The 12,359-nt window shown below is 41.8% G+C and overlaps 1 protein-coding gene across 1 annotated transcript in view; it reads left to right on the top strand.

Moving 5' to 3' along the window:
* Window positions 1-5,922: 5,922 nt before the first annotated feature.
* The window catches only part of itga1 (integrin, alpha 1), a 133,332-nt gene continuing 126,895 nt past the window's right edge, over window positions 5,923-12,359 (top strand). Inside the window, exon 1 of the mRNA XM_034192048.1 lies at window positions 5,923-6,152. Coding sequence (XP_034047939.1) covers window positions 6,104-6,152 — 49 coding nt within the window. The 5' untranslated portion in view covers window positions 5,923-6,103. The remainder of the gene's footprint in view (window positions 6,153-12,359) is intronic.

The following is a 12,359-nucleotide window of genomic DNA, read 5'->3' as shown; positions in this document are numbered from 1 at the left end:
TGGGATGAAGCAAGAGGCATGGTCGAGGAAATGCAGAGAAGTTCGATACACGGCTAGACAGACATGACTGTGATGGGCGCTAGAAAGTGTACTGAGACAACAATCTGGCGAGGAATTGAAGGACTGTAGGATTTAAATACATGTGGACTAATTAGTGAGAAGCGAGGAACAGGTGGTGTAAACAAGGTGAGGAACAATCTAGAAGGGGGTGTGGCTTCTGGCTAAAGAGTAAGACAGGGGCACAAGTGTGAGGAAGGGACTGAGCAAAGTGGCGTGATGTAATAGACAAAGACACGGGAGCAGGTGCAAGAGCGTGAGTGAATGGAAACAAAACAGACTGAATCAAAGTGAGGGGAAAATATAATGGCAGGTGCAGGGCTGTAGAGTGGGAATATACCCGGAGGGGCATGAGGACAGAAAAACATAACCAAAAACTAGGCATAAACATAAGAACTGGAACAAATACTTAAGCACACACACACACACAAAAAAAGGAAAACAATGTGGTAAACGAGGTAGGAAAAACAAACTACATCAAAAAAGAAAGCAAAACCTGACATAAAGCATAACTGATAACACAAATGAGAAAAGCAAAATAAACAAGTGATAAACAATGATCAATAATGCAAACACAATCTGGCAGAACAAAACTAGAATGGAACTGAAACATGGCTGAGGTATAAAAGCAACAAAGAAAGTGTCAATGCAAAAACAGACCATAGAATAACCACCTCATGAAAATAACAGTGAAAAATGACACAAGAAAATAAACCATGATGAAAATAATTACTAATAAATCAAAGCCGAAGCAGACAGAAAACCACAAAAAGGGGAAAAACAAGGGCTCAGCGCCCTGACTCGGCCAAATCCCTGACAAAAACCCTAAAGAGCATATGTCTGTGAGTAATATTTACCTTTTTTTTATGTTAAGCCGATCTGTTATGGTCTTCTGAAACAGTTGATAGATGTATTTTATAACTTAAAAACTGGACCGATGCTAACACATGTCTATGGCATTTTCAATGTTAAAGTTAGCATTAAGCTGAGCCATTATCAAGCCTCCCTTCCCAGCACGCAAAGGATTCTGGGATACTCTAAAACCGTGAATAGTGAAATTCTATTCGCTCCTCACATTGCTCTCCTTGTTCAATATAGGTCACATGATCATGAGGCTACATATTTTACTCAAAAAAATGTCTCTTTGGATTAACTCAGTTCAATTATGTAAAGGATTTCCATCTAATAAACGTATACAGTCCCAACTAAAGTAAATTAAATTATCTTGCTTGGATGCACTTTATTTGAGTTGGGGCTACATATATTTATTAGATGTAAATCTTGCTCATAATTTAACTGAGTTCATCCAATGCATCAGTTTTTGAGGGTTGTACATGTATTTGCTATTCATACATAGATTCCTGAGTTGTGTTAACTACAACCACTAATCCAAAACCCCTAACCATAACACTAACCCTAACAAGGCTGCCCTGGGTATTAATAGAATTTGGATTTATTATGGTTGCATACAAATAGCTACTTCCAACTTTGAAAGTGATGTACAGACTAGTTTCCAAACACTTTTTGGATTACTTTTATGATTTTCATCTTAAAGCTTTTTAAACCTTGTGCTTTAAAAGCTTTTTCAGTTGTTGCCGTCCTCAGGAAGGTTTAATTTGTGTTCTGACTCCATGACTTACATTAGCTTTCATTGATGTTAGCTAACTTTATTCAGCTTTCTCTTTCCTTGGCCAGTGTTTTGTAAACATTAGGAACTTTCATGAGCATTTTATCACTTTACCTCCCTTTGACCTTTACTAGTTTTGCTTATCGTTCTTACACTTTAAGTTTGAGAATATCAAGTTCTCACTGCGGTGACAAGGGTAACATTTTGGTGACACAATGCAGACAAGCAGCAATCACAAATATTTCCACCAGGAAATCCCTTTCATTGTCTTATTATTGTTAACCTCACCAAAGAGATTATCATTTAGTCTACACTTGTTGGATTTGTAACAGGAATAACTCAAAAACTAATTATTAGCCCCACAAACCCATCCACTGAGCTGCTTGCATGGGGTTTGTTTAGTGACTAAATGTAAAATATGATAGATAATATATGTACTAATTCCTTATTTTATGGTAGTGATCAAGCAATTGTCTTTGTTATTTGAGTGGAAGTATCTGAGATCTGGTTTAAAGTTTAAACATAAGAGTTACGTTTTACTTCTATCACGCATGTGCAAGGTTCAGATACAGGGATGGCTCCCCCTATCTGTGAGAGCCAGTAACATATAGACTAAACCACACCCGCTGTAACACCCGCATTTTATAAAAGTGTTGTGCAAGTTATGTGCATGGTCTTTCACAAGATGGACTCTGTATGCGAAGACCCAGGCCTGGTTTTCAAAGTGGGAGTCTGGCAGAGCTCCTGTGAATTTTGAACATGTTCAAAATCGATAAGAGTTGAACTGACATTAACTGACTTCTTCTGACTTCTTCTTCTTTGTCTTCTTGGCTTCACCTGTATCTGTGTATATGTTTGATTGATTTTGATTAAATATGGGAGAGAAGTTGAACTGTGGCCAAGCAAGAATCCATAAAATTTTATTTCATATCCAAATCCATGTGCTGACTCAGTAATTTTCTTTGAAACTTTAGCCAAAATAGGACAGTGATTTCAGACCTCAGTGTTTATAAATTTAGAGAGTGGCATTTGGTGTTAAGATTTTGACGGTGTTGTCACATCTTGGTGGAGGAATACACTGTAGTGAGTGTACCATTTTAGACCTATTTTCACAGAGGGTTTCCTCTGTGACATCACCCACAGGTTTTCTGAACATCTCAATTCAGAGGACTTGATGTGGACATCTTGCCAATATCCTGACTCCACCTAACTCCTGCCCAACCCATAAATGGATAAAGGGGTGGAGCATTGACAAAAGCAGGGTGGCCTGAGTGGGACGAATGAAGCCATCTCACTAGATAAGGCTAACGGGCTAACTTTGGTTTGGGTTGTTTGATTAACATGTATTTTTGTGAAGTGAGCAGTGGATTTCATAACTGGGCCCAGTTTCATAAATCAATCTAATGTTTCAGTCTACTAAACTTACTTAGTCAACTACGGTTAATTGTCCAACATTATCCGTCTAATCACGTTTCACATTGATAGCTAAATTTGTAGATTGGCTGTCTTACATCAGTCGACAGTTTGTAATGGCTTCGCGAGTGCCGTTGCCAAGAGATGGTTCCAATGTGCAACAGTTTTGTTTACTTATGTGTTATGTGTCGACGCGGGTTGAGGAGCGGACCTGCGTCTGACGGAACCCAGCGCTAAAATAACCAGAAAGCGGTTCCAATAACAAAAACAATTTATTGAGTCACCCTCTGGTGCTAAACAAAGTGTAGAAACTAAAACAGCGTCATTCTGGTGGAGTGAAGGCTGGCACGCTCTCCAGCGCCCAAAAGGATCGAAGCCCGGCGCTTCTGGACCCACTGTTACCGCCAAACACCCCCCAGGTGGACACGACAAACCGACTCTCTGTGAAGGATAGAAGAGGTGAGGTAAGTCAGCAGGTACAACCAACATCCTTCAAAAGACACACACCATCAGCAACACATTCAGGTCTGCACCTTAAGCTCTATGCAAATGAGCAGCCCCTCACAACAGGTGGAAGATCACTTGTCCGCACGCCACAGCAGTGAGAAGCGAGCCGCACAACTCTCATCACAACTCAAATCCACCGCGCAACAAAATACCAAGTCACTATCAACAAGTAGTCAAACAATTAATCACCTCTGATGTGTGCCGACAGCATGTGTCCCTCACCTCCCCTGCCTCACAGGCATGATGTGTCAAACCCAGGCGCGGTCCTCAGCGTCTCACAAACGAACATCACAAGGTCGAGTTCCCGGCAACCCTGCCCGAACCACACATGGCCCAAATGCAGAACGCCATCCAATTATCTGCTTCAGCTGAAAGTCTTTAAGGTTGCATGTGAGCACCATCCACAGGTGCTGCACATGATGTTGATGAGGGTGAAGGACTCTTCAGCCAGCACCTTCTCCACAGACAAATCAGTTTTCATACCACCTGGAGAGCAAAGAAAAGAAAAGAACACCTAAATGTCCAGCCACACCCCACCCAACACACAACACTTATGAACTGGTTGTTGTCATGAACTATCCAGCCTTTGTTTCATTAACTGTCTTTATTAACATTTACAGACACATACGAACTGCGGAATGACGTGCTTAGTACTTAGCCTAGCCGTTTCACTCTTCAGTTTCTTCTTCTACACTTCTGTGAAGACTTTTTGTGCACACAACACTGCTCAGCACAACAGCGACACCCGCTGGCTAATGTGAGAACTGCTGCAAAAACATCATGACAGTGGTCATCTGCTACAACCATGGCCAAAAGTGGAGGAAGCTCTCCTTTTGGAGGAATACAAGCGATTATGAACAACCCCATGGTGCTAACATACAAATTAAATAATACTAAAATTTCATTCAATGAAAAGAATGCAACATCAGCTTCCTCGATGCTCAAATAAGAACAACAGCAACAAGCTGCCACTGGTAGCAGCTGTAGTGGGTGGCCACCTTGAGCCGGCACATTGGCCATGCCCCTAATTATTCATAACTTTATGGCTTCAAATAGGTTATACCAATGAGTTATAAAAACATTCACCTCTTGTACAGTCGACTAGAGGTGGGTGATACCGGGAATTTTGGTATTGATTCGATACCAAGTAAATACAGGCCCAGTATCGCTGATATCGATACCGATACCGATACTTTTTCATATTTAAGCTTCATAAGTCCAAAGGATCCAAAAGACCTAGGATAGAATTTTGTCAAACATTGTACGTGACAACAAAATACTTTATTATCACAATCAACATTTTAAAAAAAAATCACTCAACTTAAAACAAAATCTCCTGAGGTAGAGGGCTGACAAACCACAATACAAGGGTGCACTACTCCGTGTTGTGTGACACAGCGCAGCGCTGCTCTTACAGACAGAGAGTAGACTTTGATGAATCTGCGTGCGCAGCAGTCAGTGCGTGCGGGAGAGAACAAAAGCTTAAGTATCGATCTTTTTACACAAGGATCATTCAATATCAATGCCAGCGTTGGTATCAATATTATCAATATTAGGATCGATCCGCCCACCTCTACAGTCGACCAAAACGGGTTTGTATGAGATTGAAAACATGTTTATTTCTTCGGTGAAGTTGGAAATTTTAACATGGATTCCTATGGGGAGTGACTTGGTTTAGGAGCCAGATTCTAGCGTAGCCTTTTTAGGAACTGCAAGTTTTGGCACTTCCACGTTGGCTTCGTTTTTCATCACAAGAGGTTGCTGGCTGTTTTGTTGAAAAGATTGGGTGTAATCATGAATTTAACTTTTAAGGTGAACACACACACACACACACACACACACACACACACACACACACACACACACACACACACACACACACACACACACACACACACACACACACACACACACACACACACACACACACACACAGCTCTGAAGGATGCACTCCAACAAATGCCCTTCTACAAGTAGTTCCATTCATATTGCACTGTTCTGACCACACCTATCTTTTAACAGGCAGTAACTGAGACAGTAACATTTTCTGTCGCAGTTGTAATTGATGTTTAACGTCTCATTACCAAGATGATGTAAAAATAAATAAATAAAAACTTGTTTTTAGTGACAGTGTGCCGTTTCAGACATCAGTGCGCCTTTTTTTTTAAAACTTGACTGGTAAGATTTTCCCATGAACTGGCAGACCAAGCCTCCGCAGTCGTTCGAAGGTCCTGTGCCTGAGTGAACTCCCTCACTTTCTCCTCCTCCTGCTCCTCCTCCTCGTCTTTTGCCTGTCCATTAAAACTCAGCCAAAGCGACGCGCATCGGAACAAATCGCAATCAGAGCGGAGCTGCTGTTTGAATCGGGGCATCGCACCGTGACCGCGGATGCTGCGGCACACGAACTGTTCTGCGGACTCTAATCAGCCAATTGCTCCACCCGACCTCCCTGTCTGAGCGATCGACGTGCGCAAAAACGGAACAGGTCGGTGCGTCAAGATGCTCGGGACAAGTCAACGAGCCACTCTGACAGCAGTACAAGTTATTGGTGAGTACAAATTGCTGATGAAACGTGACATTTCGGATCACATCGTGAGTAACAGGGTTTTTTTTTTTTTTTTTTTTGTATTATTTATTTATTTTTCCTGCCGCGTAAAAAGCGATCCAGCGCATCTTTGCGCACACGCCGGGCAGCACTCCCCCTTATAATTGCAGTTTGCATAATTCACGACTAAAAGGCAACCATTTAGGTGTGTCATTCATGCTGTGTGCACCCTCATTTAAAAGAAAATAAGAAGGTGGTGGCGCCGCAGTGCATGTCCTCCGAAGCGGCTGCTTTCCGTGCGGGCTGCCCAGACTGAGGGGGAAACCGCAGGACGCGTAATTCTTTCTACGTGCTGCAGTTTTTCCTGTGTGTGGAAAAGACTGTCAAATTACGGCGTGGTGCCGCTGCTCAATGCAGTGCGCGCACGTTTGCTCGTCACAAAGCGCGTCTTTCTTATTGCCTCCATCAGTGCCATGTCATGCCAAATTTTTTGCAGAAGTTGCATGTCTCAAGTGAAACATCTGTTCAGTCAGATCCGGTGAAAAAGCCGAGCCGTGGGTGCAGCAAGCAGCAAGAGGTGTTGGTCTCCTCTGTTTTGCTTCTAAACTTAAATGAGTCCTTGAATCTATGAAGCTTTACAAGCCAGTAGGGGTGTATTTTTAGTCCAGACACATAATTGATGCACAGCTCTCGAGTTTGTCTCTGCAGCAGCAGAAGTTTAATTCGTGTAACTGACACAGAGTGTGTTGTGGAAGGAAACGAGATCAAAGAACAGTAAGAGTAAACCTCTTCCTTTGGTTCCTCAGCTTACTTGTGATGGTTGTTAGAGAAATGAATGAGACTTGGAGATCCATTTGACCTATGTACCCACAGATCACAGAGCATATGGCATCAAGAAGTTGTCTTACTCCACCAATTGTCACCTCTCTGACCCCTCCAGTCAGAAAGTGCGTGGCTCTCAGAAGGTCTTACATTAAGCATGTGATGCTCCTCCAAACATGCTTCATAAGAAATGAATGCCGTGTCTTCAGCATGAATTCAGTGGAGACTTATTTAATCGCAGCCATGTCCTATGATGTCATAAAGACACACACACCCAAGTGTACAGTTCCCTTCTCACTTTCATAGATATGCATTGTGGAAAGTCACCGTTTGAACCCTTGTTCTTGTCTTACTTCCTTGACATGTAGGTGAAGTGGTGACTCTAAATGGACTGCAGGTGTGAATGTGTTTGTCTCCCTCTATGTGGCGCTGTGACAGACCGGCGGCCTGTCCGCGATATACCCTGCCTCTCACCCAATGACTGCTGCTGATGATCTTGTTTGAAGCATGTCTGAATTTTCAATATGATCAACAACCCCCACCCCCCACCCCCCATTGCAGCATTTGACATACTTTGGTAGTCCTTTGCATTCCAGTGGAGCCATTAATGTTGTCATACATGCCATCACCATCACCAGGAGCTTTTCCAGATGTGCCACAGGTGTGTTATACTTCAGGCGTACTGCAGTGCGCATAAGTTATACAAAGGTTGGTTTTGGACACATCACATGAGTCCAACACATTACTTCAAAGTCAAAGTCAAAGTGTCTTTATTTGTGTACAGCTGTATTCTTAACATACTGGGTTTTTTTTTAATGGTTATAATCCATGTAACTGTGAAAGTGAGAATGATGCTTAAAATACTTTCACTCTTTTTTTTGGCAAAAGTATTAGTTATCCTATCAGTGGTACCACCCAGCTTCCGGTTTTACTATTTGTGAGGGTTTTATGGGTGAACAGTTCTTATGCCGTGTTCACACCGGGCGCGATGCGAGCGACAGCAGCGACAGGTTGCCATGTAATCCTTATAGAACGATGCGTTTTGGCACCAAGTCACGCAGCGCGACGCAATGGACGCGAGTGAAGCGACGCGAGTGAAGCGATTTTAAGCGATTGGCGCGTTTGTAGCGCGATATTGCGTCGCATCACGTCACGTTGCCCTCCTCCCCCAGTTGAAAAATCTGAACTTTTTCATCTTGTCGCGCCGCGATGACCAATCAGGGACTGAATATGTAGTGACGTGGAGATGTCTGGAGTTTGACTGAAGACATGAACATGTCCTTTCTCTGGTAGCAGCCTGTGAGCAGGACTTATGTCTCTTTGTCCTTTATTTCACAATTATGACAGAGGTTTTGGAGCGAGCAGCAGCCCTGCAGCAGCGGGAGCAGAGTTTCTTTCCCTTTATGCTTTACGTGCGCGCGCGAGCGAATCGTCCATGGAGATTATTTTACTTATTAACTACACAGATGTATAATAAAGCAAATGGTGACTGGTTTACTAAACACAATTATGACAGAGTTTTTTTTGGGGGAAGAGCGAGCTACAGCAAGCAGCGGAGTTTCTTGAACGTGAACGGGACAGGAGGTCCTCAAACTGGGTCTCGCAGAAAGCAGCCGTCATCCAGACGCAGCTCCTGCAGCAAATAGTGATACTCCCTGAATTGGGAGCTTTCCACAACAACTCGCTCCGTGTGATCAAGATCCGTCATGTTAACTTGACTGACAACAGGAGCCAGCGAGCGGAATGGAAGCTCCTCCTATTTGATGACGCACCGGGGCAAATTTTTGCAGCAAAAGCAGAGCGACACACCGGGCGACGGAGGCGCGTCCGTCGCCACGTGACCCCCGCGAATTTGTAGCGTCTGATCGCGCCCGGTGTGAACGCGGCATTAGAGAGAGACGTACTAAAATCCAAAAACATGATCTGGTTTGATGCCACAGTCTTGGTCAAATCCAGAAGGGCATTGTCCTACAGCACCTCACGGTTTATGCACGGTCTTCATAAAAGAATGCAAGAACTACGGACGCATCAATACATGTTTGTGTTTGAGCCAGCTGGATACATCTAAAGCAAAAAGCAGCCGTTAGCAGTAGAGGGTCCAGGATGAGCACCTTTAAAGTCCTTCTCTGTAATCTGACCGAAGATTAGCAGTGGCGGATTTCATCAGATTTTGTTTAGCCATGGTAACAGGTGCAGTGAAATATGCATGAAATGATACCTGCCAAGTGAGCATCTTGCCTTAATGTTTAGCACTGTTACCTCACAGCGAGAAGGCCCCAGGTTGACTTCCCACCTGGTCCTTTCTGTGTGGAGTTTGGATGTTCTCCATACGTTTGTGTTGGTTCCTTCCGGGTGCTCTGGCTTCCTCCCAGTTCCAAAGACATGCAGGTTAAATGAGTTGATGACTCTAAAGTGACTGTAGGTGTGAGCAAGAGTGTGAATGTGTTTGTCTGTTTGTATGTGTCGGCACTGTGATAGACTGGTGGCCTGTCCAGGGTGTACCGTGCCTCTTGCTCACTCACCGCTGGGATAAGCTCCACGCTCCCCCCCACCACCACCACCACCACCCTTAACTGGAATAAGCAGGTCCAGAAAATGGAGGAATGAATGATTCTTGCCATGCAGTACCACACTGCTGTCTGGAATGAAAACGTAAAAGCTGATGGCACAGAAGTTTTTTTTTTCAATATGTGTAAAGCGGCATAACTTTCCACTCCGTATGTGGGAGTTGTGCGTTTGTTGAGTAATTCTAACTCTTTTTGCAGTTAAACTTTACAATGGTGTGTTGCCTGTGGGGATCCATGGGCTCTAGATTGGGTTGTGTTTATAAAATAGGTAGCTGACATTTTTCAAGGGTGGTAATAAATTAAGTAAAGCTTGTATAATGAGTTGGAATGGTGTGTGAGTTCAGAATGTTTTTAGAACCTTAGACCTCAACAATTTTTAGACAAGCAACTCAACCCTTTGATTTTCTGTTAATTATGTATTTTTTTAATGCTAATTTACTGGCTTATGTATTTATAAATTGTTTAGGTTTTTGTTATCATGTACACATTATTGTTATGATTATTACCAGCATTATTATTATTTTATTTTTACTTCTATTTTGTCATTTGATTTTTAAACGGACCACAGTGGAAATAAGTGGTTTCACTTTCTTGTGTTATCCATGTATTTTTAATGTATTTACAATTATTATTGTAACTGTATTGTAATTATTATATTACGTACTTACATTGAACTTACTAACTAAAATCACTCACCACATGCACGCTTTTAATATAAAGATGATTTACTGCCCCCTTATGGAATGGCATGAGTGCAAAATGTAGTTATCAACGTCCATTGCTCAATATTGTTAGCTAATATCTGTAGCGTCTCCAAAAATATTTGTCCTATCAATGTTCTGTTTTGGCAGCATGCATCCTTGACCCCAAAATAAGGATACAAAATGGCAAATGTCAGCTCTCCACAGTTTCTCTGTGATCAAAGTTGCACACATGCACAATGTTTTGTCTTCCCCGCATTCTGCTGCAAGGAGGTGCTTCTAATTTTAGACAGACAGAAACGGAGAGGTGGCGGAAGACATCAAATGCACTATAGTTTTCACTCATGCTACCAGCAAAATGACACTTAACTCACTCATGGCAATGGCAACATGAGATTTAACTAAACTGACTAAACCAATTCAAATACAAAAACACAATAAATCAATAACACTAACAACACTAATAAACATTAACAGTTGAAAACTCAAAAGTCCCATGGTGCATTGCAGCACAACGTCCATTGTTTACTGGTTAGCTAAACTTGCTAATTTCTCCAAAAATATTTGTCCTTTCCATTTTTGCAACTTTCATCCTTGACCAAAAATACAAAAGCATACCAAACGGAAATGTCAGCTCTCCCCGGTTTCTGAATGATTGAAGCTGCACACACACACACACACACACACACACACACACACACACACACACACACACACACACACACACACACACACACACACACACACACACACACACACACACACACACACACACACACACACACACACACACACACAGTCACTTGGCTATTATAATATAGATATTTGCCAACATCACAGTTAATCAAAGAAACACATTTATTCTGTTCTTGAAATAACCAGTTTCAAAAATGTGCTACTTGAAATAAAACCCCATTTTCATTCAGTGATATAGTGCTTTTATCATCACTGTTAACCTGATAATGTCTAAACATGAAATCAGTTGATTTTTCTGAAAAGTTAAAAGCTGTTCGACAGTTGGTCCAAATTAAATTATTTCTCTTTAATGTGTTCAAAAGTGATAAGTATTTTTGAGTGTGTTATTTCGGTTTAATTTGCTCAAAAACAGTTGTATGTCACAAACGGTTGAGTTTGCATTTGATTATTATTCAGAGGTCAGAAATCATGACCTCTGTCTTGGAACATAAAATGCATATTCCAGTCAGAATTCCATGCCGGGAGCTTGGGTAGGTTCTGTCAAGCCCAATTACTCGATACAGCATCACAATGAACAACAAACCTGTCGAAAATTTAGAGTCTCGCCTCAAGCCATCATGTGTTGGAGATTATTGCAAAGACAGCAGCAGCAGCAGCAGCAGCAAAGGAAAATCATTAATTGAGTTTAGCACAACAAAATCACAACCAAAAGAAGTGAGGAAAATAAGAAAATCTTTATTTTTATATAGATCTGAATGTAGCATAATCGCACAGACAACGCTTATTGGTCACCACAAACCATAAATGTACAAGATGTGCATTAAAAATATGAACGAGTAACAATAAGAAAACTGAAGGGCAAATTTCATCACTAATAACTGTTAGCCAATAGAAACAGATATTACTGTATCACGCCAACAAATGACATCATATGGCATTAAAGGATAAAACACATTTTTGCCTTCACCTTTGACCTTTATAATGATGTCATGCCAAGACATTATCATTAGTAGTTCACCTGCAATATGAATGAATGTTACTGAAAAAAAAAATCCTCAATGGCCTTATTGACTTTGACCTTTGACCTTCACATTAATGTCACGCAAAGATATTATCACAAGCAGTTCACATGTGCAGCCTGAAGGAAATCAGAGAAGCGGTTCTGGAGATATTCATCTGTGTGCACGTGCGTGCGCGCGCGCGCACACACACACACACACACACACACACACACACACACACACACACACTGATTACAATATTCACATAAACCCCTCTGGGGCCTTGACTAATAAATGGTAAAAGCTCCTTCTTGTTAATTTTTAAAAACCTTTTAAGTCTATTTTCTTCATGAAACATTTAGATAAATTAAACGCCATCAACTTTAGCGACTCCTCGCTACATCAGCTTTATAGCATCATAGC

The sequence above is a fragment of the Thalassophryne amazonica genome, chromosome 17 (genome assembly GCF_902500255.1).
Source record: "Thalassophryne amazonica chromosome 17, fThaAma1.1, whole genome shotgun sequence".
Lineage (NCBI taxonomy): Eukaryota > Metazoa > Chordata > Actinopteri > Batrachoidiformes > Batrachoididae > Thalassophryne > Thalassophryne amazonica.
This window is presented reverse-complemented; position numbering and strand designations above follow the sequence as displayed.